This window comes from Lithobates pipiens, unplaced genomic scaffold (genome assembly GCF_037356315.1).
Source record: "Lithobates pipiens isolate NorthernLeopardFrog02 unplaced genomic scaffold, aLitPip1_a1.2 Scaffold_10, whole genome shotgun sequence".
NCBI lineage: Eukaryota > Metazoa > Chordata > Amphibia > Anura > Ranidae > Lithobates > Lithobates pipiens.
The window spans coordinates 64,141,966-64,162,543 of NW_027507686.1; the positions used below are offsets into that span (position 1 = coordinate 64,141,966).

Below are 20,578 nucleotides of genomic sequence, written 5' to 3' on the forward strand. Positions count from 1 at the left end.
AGGACTTGAAATTTTGAGCCCTGAATATACATAACTGCACTATATCCTAATCGGAGATCAACTGTCGCAATACGAGGCTAAATAAATATGCAGTAATGCAGAGTATAAGCACTAATTACATAGATTCAGTGCTCCCTGTGTTGCCACTGAGTGTAAATTTGCAAGTGGTACTGCAACAAATGCTTCATCAAATGTCCAGCTGTATGAAGCCATTAAGCCAAAGGCAAGCTTCAGTGATGCCCTTTCAGCACTCAAGTTTGAAGCTTGTAGCAAGCCTCACAAAACACGTGACTGTAGTTTTGTCATACGAGGGTGAAGGTGATAAATTTGCAAAGTAAACAAGTCAAAAACGTAAATACACAGACGTATAGCATTTTGGTCGTTTAAAGTGTAAACAAATTTTCATCGCTCAATAGCATCTTGTTCACTAACTGGTTGAATAATACAGCCGTGATCGAAAATGAATGGTCGATAACATTAAGAATTCTGGTTCACCTATATTCCAAGGATGTGCAATACAAGACATAGGATTTTTTTCGTTTAGAATAGAACATACAAATATACACTTTGGATGAAATGGTAAAAGTTTTCGCTTCGGATCCATCGACATTAGCTGGCACAAAACGTTGGAACGATCTTTCCAAAAATGATCAGTTTCGGCCAAAATTTCTATATGTGTATAACCAGCTTTAAATCAGTATCAACAGTGGAGAAATATGTAAGCAAAAGACAATATTACCATTTGCTGTATGCGCTGGAAAGATTTTCCGTGGAAACTGAATGCCTGTTCAAAAAGGACTTTGTCCTCGATGCCCCACTCATCAGGGAAAGGAGTAAAATTTGCCAGGTCAGCTAGGGAGCGTTCCACATCATGTTTGTGCCACAAGAGCATACCTAAGGCCTGTCAATGACCAGAAGAAACAATATAAAACCCTGGCGAGTAGAAAGAAAAAAAAAGGAGACAATAGCAAGACCAAACCAACCCAAAACATAGGAGAGAAGGGTTAAAATGAGTATAAAATTTAAAAACTTGGCATTTTACCAGCAAATACTGATAATACATAAACGTATTAAGGTTTATTTAATAAGCGTGAAAAAGTATAGAAATTAGGTTTGCACTGATTAAAAACAAAACAAAACAAAACAACAACAACAACAACAACAAAAATAAAATAAAAAAAACACACTAAGAACGAGTGCCGATACTTTGCGGTGCAATTCCAGCCCATAAAAAAAATTAATGGGCTCAAAATCGTACTGCAAAGAATCGAATGCGATTTGAACAGCAATGCGGTGCGATTCTTGGCCGAATCGCATGAGGATTCTCCATTGCTCCTGTGTGAACCCAGGCTTTTCATAGTGATTTCAGCCTGGGTTCACACAAGAGCACTGTGGCAAACCGCATTCAATTCTTTGTAGTGAAATTTGAGCCCATTCATTTTGTATGGACACAAATCGCAATGCAAAGTATCGGTTTCGGGTATCGGAGCATTTTTACGAGTACTTGTGAAAATACTTGATATCAGCGCATCCCTAATAGAAATCCAAAGCAAACTATTTAGAATGTATTTAATGATCAGCTTGAAATTACCTGAAGGGTTTACTTACTGTGAAAGGCTAAATGTGTCATATGAAATGCAATGCCAGTACCAGTGGTGGTGAAGGCCACAACTACAGTACATGAACAACCAACACAGACTACCGGGAGCGTCATGAGTGAGGCTTCATTTACATTTGGAGTTTGGGAATCTGGGGCAGAATTGCTGCTCAAATCGCACTGCTATCATTCATTTTCAATTGCACCTAATACGGTTTTGCTGCAATTATTGCGTAGCAAACCACAACTTGCAAAGATTGTGCCCAAAAAAAATGGGCAGGAGCTTCTTTTGGTTGGCAAGCTTTGAGAGTTGCAGTTTGCTGCAAGATAACCACATCTCGTTTTAGAGGTGCCATTGAAAATGAATGGCACTCTAACATGCAATTTGCAATTGCAGTGCGATTTGAGATCATGGGCAGATTCTCAATAATTCTGCCCAAAACTCAAATACGCATGGAGCCTTTGGCTGTATCGATAGAGTAGAAGTGTTTATATGCGACTTTTCAACTTTTTTTCCTTTGTGTGTGTTTTTTTCAAAAAATTTTCAGGCATATTCAAGCATAAGCATTTTGTTTTAGTCAATGAAAATCTAGTTATTAGATGTATGCTTGGAATTGAAAAAATAAAAATTTTCAGGTGTTTTTCAGGCGCTCCCATTGGAGTCTAGGAGGCCCAAAAATATCCATTCTGCTTAAGAAGTAACTCCTGTACCTTTTTAAGCTTCAGGCATCGAGCTATAGGTGCCCGAGTATTCAAATGTGAACAGGCACAATTTAAAACCATAGGATTGTGATTAGTGAGCATTTTGGAGCTTCAAGCTACAAAACGCTCAGGTGTGAATTTGAGTCATAAAGACCCTCTTCAGCTAGTCATGTCTTACCTGCTCTTCGTTGTATCCATGCTTTTCTTTTGCCATCGATATATACTCATCCACTACAATACAGAAGAAGAAAACTGCTTTAGTCTGAGAAAGCTTCATAAAAAACTAAGAGTGTATACAAAACACAGCTTTATGTTGCCGAGTAGCATTATAGATTGTTACTACCATAAGTCCTTAAGTCTCTCGTTCACATTGAACACGGCTTTAAGGTCCTGCGAGTTCATCTGAACTCACACAATTTCAAAGCAGCATTTCAGTCCGACTTCGGGTGCGACTTGAAAGACATCTGTGCGGGTTTATGCACAGATGTCTATTGAAATCGCCCCAAAGTCGCCAAAATTCGCCCAGGAACTATTTTTGGAAATCGGTGTGACACCGCTTGGGACGGGCCTATTCCCAGCAATAGGCTCCAATTTGACCTGTCAAATCGCGCCGATGCGAACAGGAGCTCAGTGAATGTAATGCTACAGAAAGCTGTCAGACTCCCGACATGCAACAGGAGATAGCAATAGACTAAAGACCCACTACTAGAGAATATCAAATCGTATACATGTTGCAGGAGATCAAAACTATACAGAAGCTAAATTAGTTGCTAGAGATTGGGGAACTCTCTCTTTGAAGACAGTCATAGACTAAAGACAAATTACAAGGACAGCCCTTTTACATTGTGTCTACTAGAGCTGCACGATTCTGGCCAAAATGAGAATCACAATTTTTTTTGCTTAGAATAAAGATAACGATTCTCGTGGAGTAAAATCTTTCACATAGACAAAAAAAAAAAAAAAATGGGCTAACTTTACTGGTTACTTTTCTTTTTTTTTTTTTTATTCATTAAAGTGTCATTTTTTTTCCCCCAAAAAAATTGCATTTGAACGACTGCTGCGAAAATACAGTGCGACATAAAATATTGCAACTGCCATTTTATTCTCTAGGGTCTCTACTAATGTCACATATATACATACACACAAATTATATATAGATATAGATATAGAGATAGAGATATAATTTTTTGGGGGGGGGGGGGGTTTAAAATAATTTGAGCAAAAAAATTTTTTTTTAAACTTGAAACCAACAAATGTCAGAAAAAGGTTTAGTGTTTAAAGCGTTCCACCATTTTTTTTTTTTTTTTAAGTCAGCAGCTACAAATACTGCAGCTGCTGACTTTTAAAATATGGACACTTACCTGTCCAGGGCGCCCGTGATGTTGGCACCCAAAGCCGATCTGTCCCTCAGCTCTCGGCTGACGGCGCCATCTTTCGTGAGGGAATCAGGAAGTGAAGCCTTGCGGTTTCACTTCCTGGTTCCCTACTGAGCATGCACAACTGCGTTCCCACAGGTCCCTGCTGTCTCGAGACCTGTGTATCTCCCAGAAAACAGCAGGTGGTGGAGTGGCGGAGTGGTATACCTACCAGCAGGTGGCGTGGGTATCTATGCCTGGAAGTGGGAGCAAGATACCTGTATTAGACACTTAAAGCGGAGTTCCACACAAAAATAGAACTTCACATTTCAGAACCCCCCCCCCCTCCGGTGTCACATTTGGCACCTTTCAGGGGGCGGGGGGTTCTGAAAATGCAAAGTTCTATTTTTGTGTGGAACTCCGCTTTAAGTGGTTAAACTTCCCTCATTTACACACCAAAAAGTGTATTCCTTTTATCTAAAAGGACAAATCGTTACAATGTTTATACTTAGGTTCCACTGCTAAAGAATGTAGTGATTCTTGGCAGATTGCCTGCCTCCTCCCCCCCCCCCCTTTCTTTCGAGATGGCTGTTGGCTTCAGAGCAGAGATAATTCTCTGCATAGAAAGAAAATCGGGAATACTTTGTCAAGATCGCAAGGGGGGATAAATCGTGATAACGATTCTCAATGATTAATCGTGCAGCTCTAGTGTCTACAATAGTTTTCTCTACACCCCTCTCCCCTTAAAAAAAAATGACTCTTGATGTTTTTTCTGAACAAGATCTATTATATAAAATTAACTGGGAGAAAAAAAAAAATAGAAAAAAAATAAAAAAAAAAGAGAGAAACGAGATGGACACCACAGAACAGAAATATAAATAAAAGAAATATAAAAGATACTTCACAGGAGTATATTATACCCCAGCGAGACTAGCCAGCATTTACAGCTTAGATAGCGATGCCTGCTGGCGTTGTAAAGCGGAAGGGGCAGATTTGCGATCATATATTCATTCTGGCAGTGCCCGTCCGTACAGGTACTTTGGATAGGGGTTACAAAAACCATCCAGGGGCTGGTCTCGCTGCCCATCCCCATGATGATCTCAGTCTGTATGTTGGGCCTGGTGGAGGAGGTAGCGCCACTTAGGGCACAAAGAACTATGATTTCACCCTGTTTTATGCACGTAAAGCCATTCTCTTATGCTGGAAAAAAAACTGACGCCCCATCCTTGGCCTTCTGGAAAGGCATCGTGAATAAAGTGTTGCCCTTATACAAAGCCACGTACTTAAGTAGGGGGTGCCCCAAAATTTTTGAGAAGGTGTGGCAGTGCTGGCTCTCTTCGGATGATACTGTTTGAGTGACTGCATAAATGATGAGCTAAATGTTACATGACAGGAAACTTGCACTAATTGAAAAGTCAAGACAGGCCTAGGCATAGCTACTAGGTACTTGAGTCATTGCTGTAGTTTTTACCTGAGCATGTACTGTTAAAATTATTTGAGTAGGCCGGAATGCATGTGACTGCGTTTAATTGCCTGTTATACTTGGGACATTGCACAATGGGGAGGAGGGAGGGGGTCATTTATGTGGGGTTCAGTTATTGTTTTTTTTTTGCTGTTCTTAAAAACTGAATAAAAATAATTTTACAAAAAAAATAAATAAATAAAAACATGGGGGTGTATTCCTCAGCTAAAGTAGTTACATACACAGAATAACCAATTTTGGACATCAAGCGGGCCTAAAAATAAACTGGGATAAATCCTGCATACTGCCTATAGACCCATTGGATAGTCCCCTACCGTGTGAAGCTGCACATATCCAGATAGTGAGTGAGATGAAATATCTGGGAATTTGCATTACTAAAGATCTTAAACAATATGTGGTAAACAACTTGGTCCCATTGCTATCTAAATTTAAACAAAAAAACTAATATTTGGAAGAAACTACCTCTATCAGCAGCAGGTCGATGTAACCTTATTAAAATTATACTTCTGCCGCAACTTTTGTATGTTTTACACAACTCGTCAGTATGGATACACAAGGACTGGTTCTATAAGATGGACTCCCTATTTAGAGAACCGATGTGGAAGGGGGGACAAGCATGCATTGGGTTAAAGACTCTGCAGCTTCCAAGTAAAGAGGGGGGAGTCGCACTCCCACACCCATTTAACTACTTCCTAGCGGCTCAGTTACAGCATTTGGCAGGAGAGGAGGTAGAGGGGGGGGGGGGGGGTTGGAAAAAGAGAACTCCCCTTGAACAACTGCTCGGAAGACCACTGGTAGTGGCGTTAGAGGCAGGGATGGTTGTACGGGAGGTCCCTACTCTAGGGTTAATGACAAAGGTGTGGGAGATAGCGAAAAGAATACTGGGATATAGAGGATATACAGAATACTCCCCCCTATGGGCAAATAAGTTAGACGAGGTTCTAAAAATAGGACAAGTAAGGGAATGGGAAAGAAGGGGTATAAATTTTGTTCACCAAATCTATCAGAAAGGTAAAATGAAGCAATTCCAAGAATTAAGGAATCAATTTCCAATTCCGAAAAAGCCCTTTTTTTTTTTTTTTTAGATATTTGCAGATTAGACATGCCCTGGAAAAGCAGTTTGAGGGGGCAGCAATAGTATGGAGCGAGATGCCAGTAATTAAGGACCTACTCCGAGCAGAATCGGGGAAAGGATTAATATCTAAAGTGTATGTAGAGTTGTGTAAGGAATCCCAGGGGAAAAAACAGGGTCAAATAAATAGGAAAAAATGGGAGATGGATGTGGGTAACATTTCGGAAGGTCAATGGGAGAGGATTCTTGAGGTGGCACCTTGGGTGTCCATTTCCCCATCTCAAAAGTTCTCACATTTACTCTTATTGTATAGAGCATATTATACCCCTAAGAGGATGGCCCAGTTTGGCAGAAGGAGTGATGCAGCTTGTCCTAGATGTGGAAGGATAGAAGGAGACATGATCCACATGTTCTGGAGATGTCCTAAGTTACATCGGTACTGGAGGGAGGTGGTAAGGATAGTTAGTCATGTCTTTGAGACGGTAGTAGAAATAGAACCGGTGGGATGTGTACTGGGATCGATCAAGGGGAGTAGTGAACCTAAAGATGGCAACCTTGCAAAATTAAGGTGTTTTTTTCAAGCTAGAAAACTTATAGCCCAGAAATGGCAATCCTCTACACCTCCAACGAGTGGAGAGTGGGTGCAAAATATGAACAGAGTTATCCTTAAAGAAAGAGTAGCATATATAAGACAAGGAGGTATTAAAAAATTTGATAGGATATGGAAGATATGGTGGGAGAAAATGAATGATGGTACTTTTTAATAAGATGGATGTATGAGGAGTGGGTGTGTATGAGTGGGGAGGTGATGAATGTAGGAAATGGAAGGGTGGGATGGGGATATGTAAAAATAGTACTGTGTTCCTACCCTTTTTTTTTATGGAAAGGTTGTTTGTGATGTTTGTAATGAAAAAGAAATTAATAAAGATATAAAGTTTAAAAAAAAAGTAGTTACATACATATACCCAGTGAAGTGATTGGCCTCAGGCCTCAAATTCTCCTACACAAGTTGTATCCATTTATCTATGGTTTCTTTACATCCTTTCAAAGTCCAAAATTTATAAAGCTAGCCTGGGCTGCCAGAAAAAGGGGCCAAAAAGCTGAAGTTACAGTCTGTACGGCACAGTGAGGAGAGCTCTGGAAGTTGATTGGAGGGAAGGGATACCCCCGTCACACGGGTAGAGAGCCGAGGCTGTCAATCTGCTGGAGGTCCCTCCCCCGTCACCATTTTTCTCTTGGTGTCAGGAAAACTTGTCAGAAGTGATTCATGCTGTTATAGCAGGGGAACGAAGCATCAGACAGAAATTCCACTTGTTTACAACCACTTTAAGGATAACGTGTGAGAGCATGCAAACCATTCCCTTTATGTCACAGTCCAACTGCATTTAGAACTGCTGGCTTTCTGAAGGGGGATATCTGGTAATGTAAAGATGCTTTAAAAAGACTAATTTACTGCAAGATTGCAGTTCAGAAATTATCCAGCAAAAGAAAAACCGAAGCAGAAAATGTATGCAGTATCCTCATGACCTCTGCTTATATGTTTTAAAACATTCAGGGAGCTAGAGGGGGCTAATTGAAGGGTGAGATGGGGTGGGACTTTATATGTACCTGTATACCACAGGTTTAAAATATGTAATTGAACTTTATTTTTCATGCATTAAGAGCAGGTTACAGTTGTAAAAATACAGTTACTGTTATTTTGGTCCAGGACGTGCTGATCCTGGTGCGATCCATCGAAACATGTCCTATGCGTTTCGCAGGAAACCCCGCTTTGTCAGCGCCTTAAAGTAGCACAAATACAATAAAAGTATTGTAGCAACCTAAGAGTAAAATAATGAGTTATAAAGCAGTATTAGGAAATATTGACATTCTTTGTAAAGGAAATATGACATTTCTAAAACAATGTATATTTGTAGGGCATTCTCAATTATCCAAACAGTTTTATATTGAAAATAGTGTAGCATAACATTTTGACAGAACAAGATTGCAATCAATCTATTTGATGTCCAGAAATATCTCATAAACCAAAGGCAGGCCAGGGGAACAGAAGGAATGGTTATAAAACCTATGGCATAGACTTATTTTAAATGTATTTGCCTTCAAAACTGTAAAGCTTGGCATGTTGGTCCAATGGGGGAGGAAGCCTGGGGAGCCTCCTGGTACCAGCTACCGTGTACTTATCCCATCCACAATACTTGCATTTATTCCTTTGAAACATTTTTAATCATATCAGGGTTTCCCTGCTAACCTCATATAAGAGCCTATAACATCTAGCCCTTTCTTTTCATATTACACTTTTCTTGCAAATTCATCCTCAGAAACATAGTGTTAGTATAAATATTTCTAATACAGCCATTTATAAATAGGAGTCTGCTCTGCTTCCCCGGTGAGGACCGGGAGGTTATCCCCATGGGCTCCCCAGGCTTCCTCCCCCTCTTGGACCAACACACCAAGCTTTATAATTTGAAGGTAAATTTAATATTCTATGCCATAGGCTTTATAACCATTCCTTCTGTTCCCTTGGCCTGCCTTTGGTTTATGAGACATTGCTGGACATCAAAACAGATTAAATTCAATCTTGTTCTGTCAAAACTTTATGCTACACTATTTTCATTATAAAACAGTTTGAGCAATTGCGAATGCCCTACAAATAAACATTGTTTTAGAAATGTCATATTTTCCTTTACAAAGAAGGTCAATATGTTTTGCCAATACCTCTTTATAAAACTCTGTCAATATTGTATTCTTAGGTTACTACAATACTTTTATTGTATTCGTGCTACTCTAAGGTCCTGACGAAGAAAGGTTTCCTGTGAAACACGTATGCCATACATTCGATCTACAGCACCAGGATCAGCATGTCCTGGACGAAAATACCAGCAACTGTATTTTTACAACTTTAACATTCTCTTAATCAATAGATGAAAAAAAAAAAGTTGAATTACATATTTTAAACCTGTGGTAATTATCTTTATTCAAACCCTACAGGAGGTACATATAAAGTCCCACCCCATCTCACCTTTATCCTTAAATTTTGTATCTTTTTTGGGATGGTACCTATGTAGGGTTATAATTGTTCCACATTCACCAGCACCCGTGTGCAATTTCACTGCCTCAAGTTACATTCACACTGGCAATTTAGGCCGATGCAAATTGTAGACAGCAGGGATCTTCTTACTTCAGCTTTAGCTGTGAGCTGCTAGGTGCAGCCACCAGACCCATTCTCTATAATGACAGGTCGCTGCTGGCTGCAGCTATTTGTCATTGTTCGTACAGGCAGCAAATACCTTTGGTGATCGCTGCTGAATGTACACAAAGTGCAACTCCAAAATTCATAGCCATGCCCCTTTTGTTTTCCAGCAGCATCTGACATCACTCTTGGTCTAGCCCTGCACTTCCAAGCTTGCTTCCTGGTTCTTCCACCTGCCAGTGGTGGTGAAGCGGTTTCCTGGAATGGAGTGATCTGCCATCCATCCTCATGGGATCTGTACTGGGATGTTCTTATGACCGATGCCCCATTTTGCTACCCTTTGTGAGTTTTTTTTTATCATTAAAGTCTTTCCAATACACTTAGGTGGGCGCCCTCTGGCATTTATTAAATAAAGCTTTGATGTGAAACATGATGCGTTCAAGGTGTTTAATAGTCTAACGTTACTGATACCTAGTTATCTATACTATAACAGCTATTGTTTGTACTTATTTGGTCTTCGTGTAGTCTATTTGAGGGGTTAGCATGCATGGCTGTGAACAACATTGGTTTTCTTTTAACATTTATATAGAAATAAAAGATCCTAATTTTGTTTGTGAGCAATTCATTTGACTTAATTGAAATGTATGGTTTCCCAATAATATATGGAAACAATATCATGGGACTTCTTGATCCTCATATATAATAAAGTGTGGAAAAGGCAAAGTAAAATGTAGCTGTGCTCGCCTTTTAGTATTTAAATATGTGCAGAAGAGCGTAAACAACCAATCATTCAAAATCAAGGTAGATTTTATTTCCCCTATGCAACTGGATATTTGTGATATGTATGGTTTGATAAATCCTCTCTTCGATTTGAGGACACTTCAACGTTGAAGTAGCTCCTCCAATGATTTTAAAATAAACTGGTCATTGATTTTATACTTTGATGGTTAGCAACAGAGTTACGTCTCTGCATAGAACCCACCCTTTAACCCACCCATACTCAGGTAGCATAGCTGTAAGTTTGCTTAGGCCAGCCATACATGGTGCAAACTTCTTTCCTGCAACCACAGAAACCCCCCTTGTTCTGGCCCTGCCTGGCGGCGCCCCTCTTATTTGACTTCAATAAAATGTCAGAATCGGTTGCATCATACTGCATGACATGGCGAGAGGCAGGACAGTAATAGCATATTATGTAACCATGCTCTGAGCTACCAAAGGGCCACTAAGAATTTTGCAGTGATACTACTGATATCGTAAAGTTACTTTAAAAGACAAAAGACATTTTTTTAATAATGGTTGAAAGGCATATTACTAGTGTGCATCTATTATACTATGAAGAAAGTAGATATTTGTCTCATAGATGTACAGAGTGAAAACAGTGTATTCTTAGATTTATTTTAGTTTAAAGAACATGCACAAACTTACATTTTGTATCTGGTATTACATGGCTTGGTGACCAAACTAACATATTCTGCATTTCCTCATCTTCATCAGGTGGTGGCGCCTTGCCTGTTAAAATTTAGGAAAGAACCAACATGAACAGAGTAGACAAGCTTTGCATTCTTTGGCTAAGGTCAGTGCACGGTACAGTTACAGATACCCAGGGTCTCAGATATATTTAAATACCTTTACTAAATGAACCAGTAATGCACATTGATCTATCCCACAGAACATCAGTAGTAAATAGACATTTAACAAGGGATCTATCTTTTTTTGTAATATTAAACAAAAAATAAATAAAATAAGACATTTCAAAAGAATTTTAATTGTATTTATTGCATATAAATATATTTTATATTTACTACCTGTAGGTAAAATAATTAAGGCTACCCTCAATTTGTTTTACCAAGCTGACTTCTTTGCTGAGAATAGCTAAATAGTCTGTGTAAATTGCTCTCTGGCAATAGTTAAAGTGCTTCTAAAGGCAGAAGGTTTTTGATCTTAATGCATTCCACTGCATTAACCACTTTCCTACTAGGCACATTTTCCCCATTTCTGCCCAGGCCAATTCTCAGCTTTCAACGCTGCCAAACTTTGAATAACTGCGCAGTCATGCAACACAAAGAGAGCTTTCTTTTGGTGGTATTTAATCACCACTAGATTTTTTTATTTTTTGCTAAATAAGCAAATAAAGACCGAAAATTAAGAAAAAAATAAAAATAAAACTTTTTTTATAGTTATAAAAATTTTGCAAACAGGTAGTTTTTCTCCTTCACTGACAGGCTTCGCTGAAATGCATTGATGGGCACTGGTTGTCTGCAGTGATTGTCAACACTGGTGGGCACTGTAGGGACTGCCCTGATTATCAGTGTACATGTTCCTTTTAGAGAAGCCAGTTATGCGACTTCTGTTGACATCACATGGTAAAGAGCCGCTGATTGGCTCTTTACCTCAATATGTAACCAGCAGTGTCCTCTGGATACTGCGATCACAGAGCGCACCATACCATATGACAGCGTCCCAGAACTGGATCACGGCACTCAGTCATTGGTATTTTTAAACAAAAAAAGCCAAAAGACTTTAGTATCACTTTAATTGCTTCTCACCTGCGCTATAGCCGGATGACGGCTACAGTGTGGACCTTAATTGCCAGGTGGCCATCAATAGACATCCTCCCATGCATGAGCTGCCTGCACGCCCCCTGCAGGGCGCCCGTGACGTGAGCTGTGATCACATGAGACTCAGCTGATCCCGGCCCCTTACCACATGATCAGCTGTTAGCCAATGACAGCTGATCACGTGATGTAAACAAAGGATCAGCAAATCGGCTTTTTTTCTGCTAGTGCTGACAGTGTGAGCAGAAAAAAAAAGCCGACCGCCAGCTTTTGTCAGAGGGACAGTGGTGAGAGACATCACCCAATTATCTGTGTTGCCTACCAGTGCCCACCACCAGTGACGACGCACATCAACGAAAGGAGAAAAATAAGTTACTGGTTTGCAAAAATAGTTTTTTTTTTTTTTTTGTTATAAAAAGGGAAAACAGTGACTAACCACCAAAAGAAAGCTCTATTTGTGGGGGGTGTGATAAAAATTCACACAGTACAGTGTTGCATGACCACGCAATTGTCAAAGAGTGACAGCACTGAGAGCTGAAAATTGGCCTGGGCAGGAATGGGGTTTAAGTGCCCAGTAAGCAAGTAGTTAAGGTCTGAATGAGGTGAGGAAACACCATCTATGTCTGATAACTCAGTATTTGCCAAACTATATAAAAATTTAAATAAATAAAATTAAAAACTCAAATACCAAGATTAATCAGCTCAGCCTTTCCTCAACCACAAATTCAAATCACAATAAACTTAAAACCTCAATTGCTGATCACACATACAAGTGTTCTCACTTATCAGTTGAGCTAAAATACATAAATAGTGCAGTGCAACTGGTAACAAAGAAACAAAATCCTGAGTGTGTGTCCACAAAAAGTAGCAAACCTAGACAAATAATGTATAAAAAGTAAAATAAACAAATATCTGTGAATGAAAAACAAACTGAATTGCTTAAAAAGAACAGTTCAACAAATGAGGTGTTAAAGTGGTTGTAAACCCTTACAACACACTTTGACCTACAGGTAAGCCTAGATTAAGGCTTACCTGTAGGTCCAAGAAATATCTCCTAAACCTACACGCTTTAGGAGATATTTGCAGAAAGACAGGCATGCTGTCTATGGCGCATGCGCCGTAGGCAGCGGCGCGCAAGCGCACTGAGCGTGCCACGGTCAACGGCGATATGCCGCAAGTGGCGTCTCCCGTGCGCATGCACGGGAGTGATGTCATCGCGGCTTCGCCAAACGACAGTGGCGGAGCAGCGAGACCCCACCGAGAAGATAGATGCGCCGGACTACAGGGGACAGTGGTGACATCGCTGGCTCCTGTGTCAGGTAAGTGACACATAATGGACTACTATGCGATGCATAGTAGTCCATTATGCTTTGCCTTTGCAGGGAATGAAAGAGGAAGTAAACTCATCAGGGTTTACCGTATATACTCGAGTATAGGCCGACCCGAATATAAGCCGAGGCCCCCAATTTACCCCCAAAAAAACTGGCAAACTTATTGACTCGTGTATAAGCCGAGGGTGAGACATGCCTGTCCATCCCTGTGTGTGTGTCCGTCCATCCCTGTGTGTCCGTCCATCCCTGTGTGTCCGTCCATCCCTGTGTGTCCGTCCATCCATCCCTGTGTGTGTGTGTGTCCATCCATCCATCCATCCCTGTGTGTGTGTGTCTCCATCCATCCATCCATCCATCCCTGTGTGTGTGTGTGTCTCCATCCATCCATCCATCCCTGTGTGTGTCTCCATCCGTGTGTGTGTGTGTGTGTGTGTGTGTGTGTGTGTGTGTGTGTGTGTGTGTGTGTGTGTGTGTGTGTGTGTCCGTCCAGCCTACCTTTGTCCCGAGCCTCCGTCCCGTGCCTTGCCTCCTTGCCTCCGTCCCGTGCCGTGACTTGCCTCCTTGCATCCGTCCCGTGTCGTGCCGTGCCTTGCCGCCGCCGTCCCGTCCCGTGCCGTGCCGTGCCTTCCCTTGCCTCCGTCCCGTGCCCTCTTCGTCGGCGGCCATTGTAAAGTTCAAAAGCTGCGCCGCCGCCTTCGCCTGTGATAGGCGGAACACTGAATTTCCCAGCAGCCTGTGTTCCGCCTATCACAGACGTCGTATCATCCTCGTCCGTAGTACGAGGATGATACGATGTCCGTGATAGGCGGAACACAGGCTGCTGGGAAATTCAGTGTTCCGCCTATCACAGGCGAAGGCGGAGCCGGAGGCGCGGCTTTTGAATCAGAATGGCCGCTGTCTGTCTGCTCGACACGCTGATCGAGCGGGCAGACAGCGATGACTCGAGTATAAGCCGAGGGGGGCACTTTCAGCCTCAAAAAAGAGGCTGAAAATCTCGGCTTATACTCGAGTATATACGGTACTTCCTCTTTAAAGTGTTTGTTTACCTTATCATGCAAGTCTATGCCAGCCACATGTCTTATAAAAACGAGCAATGTAAATACCTGTTTAGAGCAGTCTTCAGGCCAGTCACATGACTCGTAACCGCTGTACAGCTCCAACGGATGGCTTCTGCGGAGGGGTCGTGATCTCTCTCTGATGCCAGCCGGGGAGATCACATGGTCCCTCAGCCCCTCCTGCCGTATCCCTGGAAGCCGGCCAAGAGTCACGTGACTGGCCCAAAGAGCACGCTAAACATGCATTTACAAAGCTTGTTTTTAGAAAAGAATAACACAGTGTGCCATGTCTGCGTAGAACACAGAGCTGCCAGTGATCATTTCTAATTTTTTATTTTACAAATAGCAGCGGTTGGCTGAGACACACAAGTTGCTGACAGGCAGAGAGGAGGGGGTGAGGGGGAGAGCTGAGAGCAGGCTGCGTATGACGATGGGACGCATTGCATTTCAGATAACAGGGTACTTGATCCTGGTAGAGATATTGAACCTCTTTTGTTTTGAAATATTAAAACAGTGATACACTGGCCTAGAAAATAGCAAACAAGACAAGCTAACATTCCTTTGTTTTGGTGTACCTTTTATAAGACACATAGCTTAAATCTGGACATACCTGGATTATACTCTGGGAGTTGTGCTTGGTAATCGGACCCCACTCTGATCATACTATCTAAAAAGAACAAAAAGCACAGGTTTAGAAAACATGGAATTCCTAAAAGAAATCTGACAGGAGAGAAAGATTTAAGTTATGAATGTGGACCGCCTTCTGAAAATACCAGTTACTTGGTTGTTACTGGTTTAAGGTTTCCACTTCTCATTGGACAACAGTTGGAAAGAGATGGCTACTTCATAACTGCAACCCGTCTTGGCTCAGAGCACCTTCCTGAGACAAGCAGTGACCGGAGGAATGCAGGAGTGAGGGGGGACATATCAGCCTGGGCATTCATGCTGCAAATGCTTGTCTCAAGAAAGTGCTCAGGTTGGGACAAGCTGCTGTTATAAAGCAGGCATCTCTTTCTTAGCTGTTGTCAAATCAGCTGTGAAATGAAGAGTGAGGGTGCAGTTTGAACCTCATAGCAAGGGGTAGAATGCAACATGAAACAAGGTACTACATGTAAAAGACAGACCTGTAAAAAAAAAAAAAAAAAAAAAAATTATAGATCTTTACCAAGGTAGAACGAGAATATCCAGTATTTTAAATATAAGCGTTTGTAGGGCTCTTGTACATGGCCGAACATTAGGCATATGACCAAGAGTAAATTACACAAGGTGTTGTGGTACCTGGGAATGATAACTGCAGTGTATTGTCGCCCATTAAGATGCATCAGAAAAAGCTGTGCACGGGTGTGTGCGTCCAGCGGCATGCGCACACAGGTATATTTTTCAAATTATTACAAAGATACGATGCAGCGGTGAATACCAGGCACCATAACAAGCAGCATACCTGGACTACGAAAATGTGCAAGAGTCCTAAATGTGTGCTGCAGTGTTTTGTAACATTGCCTCACATTTTTTTTGTTTACATAACATTCAACACAATGCACAGCAAAAAAAATAAAAAAAATATTGAACCAAGACAAAAAAAAAACCCACCTAAGGGTAATAATGGAGAGCAGGGCCTGGCAGTGAAAGGTTTGAGTTAAAGCTTTATTTGAAGAAAAAAAAAAAAAAAAAAAAAAAGAACTGAAATTTTTCACATTAGTAGTCAGACCCTTTGCAACAACACCTGAAATTTAGCTCAGGTGCCTCCCATTTCTCTTGATTGTTGTAAGAGTCCACCTGTGGTAGATTAAATTGATTGGGCATTATTCGGAAAGGCACACCTCTCTATAAAAAGGCCTCATGGCTGACAATGCATACTGTAGGAGAACAAAACATATGAGATCAAATAAAATGCCTGCAGAGCTCAGAGACAGGATAATAAAAAGGCACAGATCTCAGGAAGACTCCCAAATATAATAAAATAACACTGCTGCACTACAGTGCACAATGGCCTCCTTAATTCTCATCTGGAAGATGTTTGCAGAACCAGGACTCGCCAAAGAGCTGAGTTGCCCAGGAAAGCAAGCAATCGGGGGGGGGGGGGGGGGGATGAAGGACCTTAGTAAGAGAGGTGACCAAGAATCCAATGGTCACTCTGGGCTCCAGAGATCCAGTGTGGAGTTCCAGGTTCGAGAAGGACAACCATCACTGCAGCTCTCCACGGATCTGGGCTTTATGGCAGAGTGGCTAGATGGAAGACTCTCCTCAGTGCAAAACACTGCTTAGAGTTTGCAAAAAGCACCTGAAGGACTCTCAGACTGAGTAACAAGATTCTCTGGTCTGAAGAAACCAAGATTAAACCGTTTAGCCTTAATTATGAAGGTTATGTCTGAAGGAAACCAGGCACCACTCATCACCTACCAATATCATCCCAACAGTGAAGCATGGCAGTGGCAGCATCATAGTGTGGGGGTGTTTTTCAGCAACAGGTACTGGAAGACTAGTCAGGTTTGAGGGAAAGCTAAATGGAGCAAAATACAGAGATATCCTCAATGAAAACCTATTGCACAGCGCTCAGGACCTCAGACTGGGTTGAAGGTTCACCTTCCAGCATGAAATGGACCCCCAAGAATAAAGCCAAGACGGCTTACGGACAACTCTGTGAATGTCCTAGAGTGGCCCAGCCAGAGCCCTGACTTAAACCCTATTGAACATTTCAGGAGAGACCTGAAATGGCTGTCCACCAACGGTCCTCATCCAGCCCAACTGAGCTTTGGAGGATCTGCAAAGAAAAATGGCAGAAAATCCCCCAAGCCAGGTGTGCAAAGTTTGTCATGTCATAACCAAAAAGACTCGAGGCTGCAATTGCTGCCAAAGGTGCTTCAACAAAGTACTGAGTAAAGGGTCTAAATACTTAAAGTATTTGTTACAAAAAAGGATCCTGTTCCTTTAAAGCATGAACAGCAGCACAGTGCTTGTGGTGTGTAATTTGGCCCCTTCTATCACCTGAAATACCTGGCTGATCCTGCCTGGTTCTGCCTTCCCCCCTGTAGTCAGACCATGGTTTATCATGACTGCTGAGTCCTGACACCGTGGTCAGTTTAAGTGCCTCCGTCATCTGCAGCTCTGCTCTGTCCTCTCCTCCACCACCCCTCTCCCTGCCTGTCAGCTTGTACCAGTGTCTGCCTTTCTCCTTCTGCTGCTGAAATAACTAATTGTCATGCAATCTCCGGTCTTCCATAATGCTATGTGCCTCGGTATGCGTGCGCCTTATTAATAAAAGAAAAAAAAAAATTGCAGTTCTATACCTTATTTCATAGCGCCACTCACGTGGCAAGCTGCCTCCCTCCTTCTTGAAAAAAATACACGGGGGGCGGGGGGAATTCTCGGCCCCTCCCACTGTAGCTGTCAGATTGGGAGGGGAGAGAGGCGGCCGGTCACTTAAGCGTCACTAGGAAATAAAATATTTTTTTAATAAGGCACGTAGTATTATGGAAGACAGGGGATTGCATGAAAAATGGCAAAGTGGATTTACAACCACTAAGTGCATATGATATTTCAGGGTTTCCTTTTTAATACATTCACAGACCTTTCTAAAATTCTGTTTCATGTTTTCATGTGGTCATTATGGGGTACTTAGTGTAGGATTGAGAAAAAAATGAATTTAAACAGCTGTATCAGTCTGCAACATAAAATTGAAAAAAAAAAAAAAAGTGAGGGGGTCTGAATACTTTAGGAATGCACTGTATACACACACACACACACACACTTTATAAATATTAAAAACACACAGACAGCAAAAAGTGATGGACTAGATCTTCCCTGAATTGCACACATTCATATTCTTTTTTTAAATAAGTATGACATTTGCAAGGGAAATTGTGACCTTTGTAATTATTAGTTATATCTGCAATAAATGGGATTATTATATGTTGACAAATTTTGCAACATGCAGGGAAGCGTTTTTGTCCTGATGAAGTGCTCACAGCCAGCTTAAATATCTTCTAAACCTGTTTCATACTCTTCCAGCAATGCATGTCTATGGGGGCACGTAAAAGACAAAGAGCACACATACCAGACAGGAACAAAGAAAAGCAGCACAAGCACTAGATGTAGGAAACAAAGTAGTCAATTTTTTCCCTTTCTGATTCCTTCTCTATCTGTATGCGATGGGAGCTGCATGCAGAGGGAAAAAGGGAAAAACGCTCATAAAATGATAATTAACTACTAAGAAGCAGACAGACTGCAATAAAATAGTCGGGTGACCAGCTGTCTAATATGGATAGATGAGGAATAAATTACTGACACAAAGACAAGCATAACTCCTAATTGCATTGTTAAAAACTGCTAAGTATCATTATAAGCATAAACTAGCTTTAGATTAGACTCCTCTGAATAAAAATTGCAGCTCTCGGCCCAGTTTCTGGTAGAGAGCTGCATTGGCAATCACTGGCAGATATTCTCCTAGAACCCCAAGCAGTGTTGCCAACCCCCCCTTGACTTTTTCTACTGACAAAAACATGGAAAATTTTCTGACGGAATACTTTTTTACGGACATCCTAAAAATATGCCTGAAACTCCTATTCTAAACTGAGAAAAAAAAAAAACGATATTTAAACAGTATAAACAATGTCAAAATGTGAGCATGACTAGGACAATGAAGGACCTAGGGCAGTGATGGTGAACCTTGGCACTCCAGATGTTTTGGAACTACAATTCCCAGGATACTCATCTACACTGCAGAGTGCATGAGCATCATGGGAAATGTAGTTCCAAAACATCTGGGGTGCCAAGGTTCGCCATCACTGACCTAGGGCATCCTGGGATAAAACAGAAAAAAATTAAAATAATTGTATGGCATGTACAGCACAGCGCAGTGAACAGTACTGCATGGTCAGATTTTGCCTAATCATAAAGGGGCCTAAAGGAGGATATTATTCTCCTTTAGGCCCCTAAAAGAGATAACATTTATGCCTAGTCGCTGTATACACTGCAAGCGTATACTACAGTCCTTGTACCCACAAAATACTTCTAATTACTGTACCACAACTGACAGCCTCAGACACAAAACCTCAAAGGATTTTTGTTTTTTAAATAAATGTTTTCATTTCACATGCTTTCATGTACACAAAAAGGATATTGTTTTGTCTGACTGAGCTTAACTTAACCACTTAAAGAGGAAGTAAACCCTGATGGGTTTACTTCCTCTTTTTTTCCCTGCAAAGGTAAAGCATAGCGGACTACTATGCATCGCATAGTAGCTCATTATGTGTCACTTACCTGACACAGGAGCCAGCGAAGTCGCCGCTGTCCCCTGTAGTCCGCCGCATCCATCTTGCTGGTGGCGTCTCGCAGCTCCGACGAATCACAGCGGCGAAGCCGTCACTCCCGCGCATGCGCACGGGAGTCGCGTCTCGCAGCTCCGCCGCTGCCATTCGGCGAAGCCGCGATGACGTCACTCCCGCGCATGCGCACGGGAGTCGACAAATTAGGCAAATCCATTCTTGGACTTGCCGCATTTAGTGCGCCTGCGCGCCGCTGTCTACGGCGCATGCACCGTAGACAGCGGTGCCCATTTTCGGGCAAATATCTCCTAAACCAAACCTTAATCTAGGCTTACCTGTAGGTCAAAGTGGTTTGAAAGGGTTTACTTCCTCTTTAAGGACCGAGCCTCTTTCTGAGATTTGTTGTTTACAAGTTAAAAACTTTTTTTTTTTGCTAGAAAATTACTTAGAAGAAATAAAATAAAAATATACTGTTTGGGGGTTCTAACACCCTAGAGAATAAAATGGCAGTCCTTGCAATACTTTCTGTCACACAGTATTTGCGCAGTGGTCTTACAAGCGCACTTTTTTTTTTTAAATACACTTTTTTGAATTAAAAGAGACAAACAGTAAAGTTAGCCAAATGTAATTTTTACACTGTTTTGTAAAAAATAAAAAAAAATAAAAAAAATTGTCACTATTATTCCTATTACAATGATTGTAAACATCCCTTGTAATAGAAAAAAGCATGACAGGACCACATAAATATAAGATCTGGGGTCAAAAAGACCTCTGATCTCATATTTAGACTAAAATGCAATAAAAATTCAAATAAAAAAGGGGCCCTTTAAGAGCTGTGGGCGGAAGTGATGTTGCTTCCGCCCAGCAATTGTATGGAGACGGGTGGGGGCCATCTTCCCCTCACTTGTCTCCATGCAGCAAATCTAATGACAGGACGCGATCGCCTCCGCCGCTGCAGTAAGCAGCGGAGGGCA

At 41.4% G+C, this 20,578-nt stretch overlaps 1 protein-coding gene across 2 annotated transcripts in view; it reads right to left on the reverse strand.

The window, feature by feature from the left end:
- The window catches only part of RCOR2 (REST corepressor 2), a 52,902-nt gene that overhangs the window by 18,162 nt on the left and 14,162 nt on the right, over positions 1-20,578 (reverse strand). For both annotated transcript variants that reach the window (XM_077455758.1, XM_077455757.1), the window contains exons 3-6: positions 14,951-15,007; positions 10,825-10,908; positions 2,478-2,530; positions 740-901 (exon numbers count right to left, since the gene is read on the reverse strand). In XM_077455758.1, coding sequence (XP_077311884.1) covers positions 740-901; positions 2,478-2,530; positions 10,825-10,908; positions 14,951-15,007 — 356 coding nt within the window. The remainder of the gene's footprint in view (positions 1-739; positions 902-2,477; positions 2,531-10,824; positions 10,909-14,950; positions 15,008-20,578) is intronic.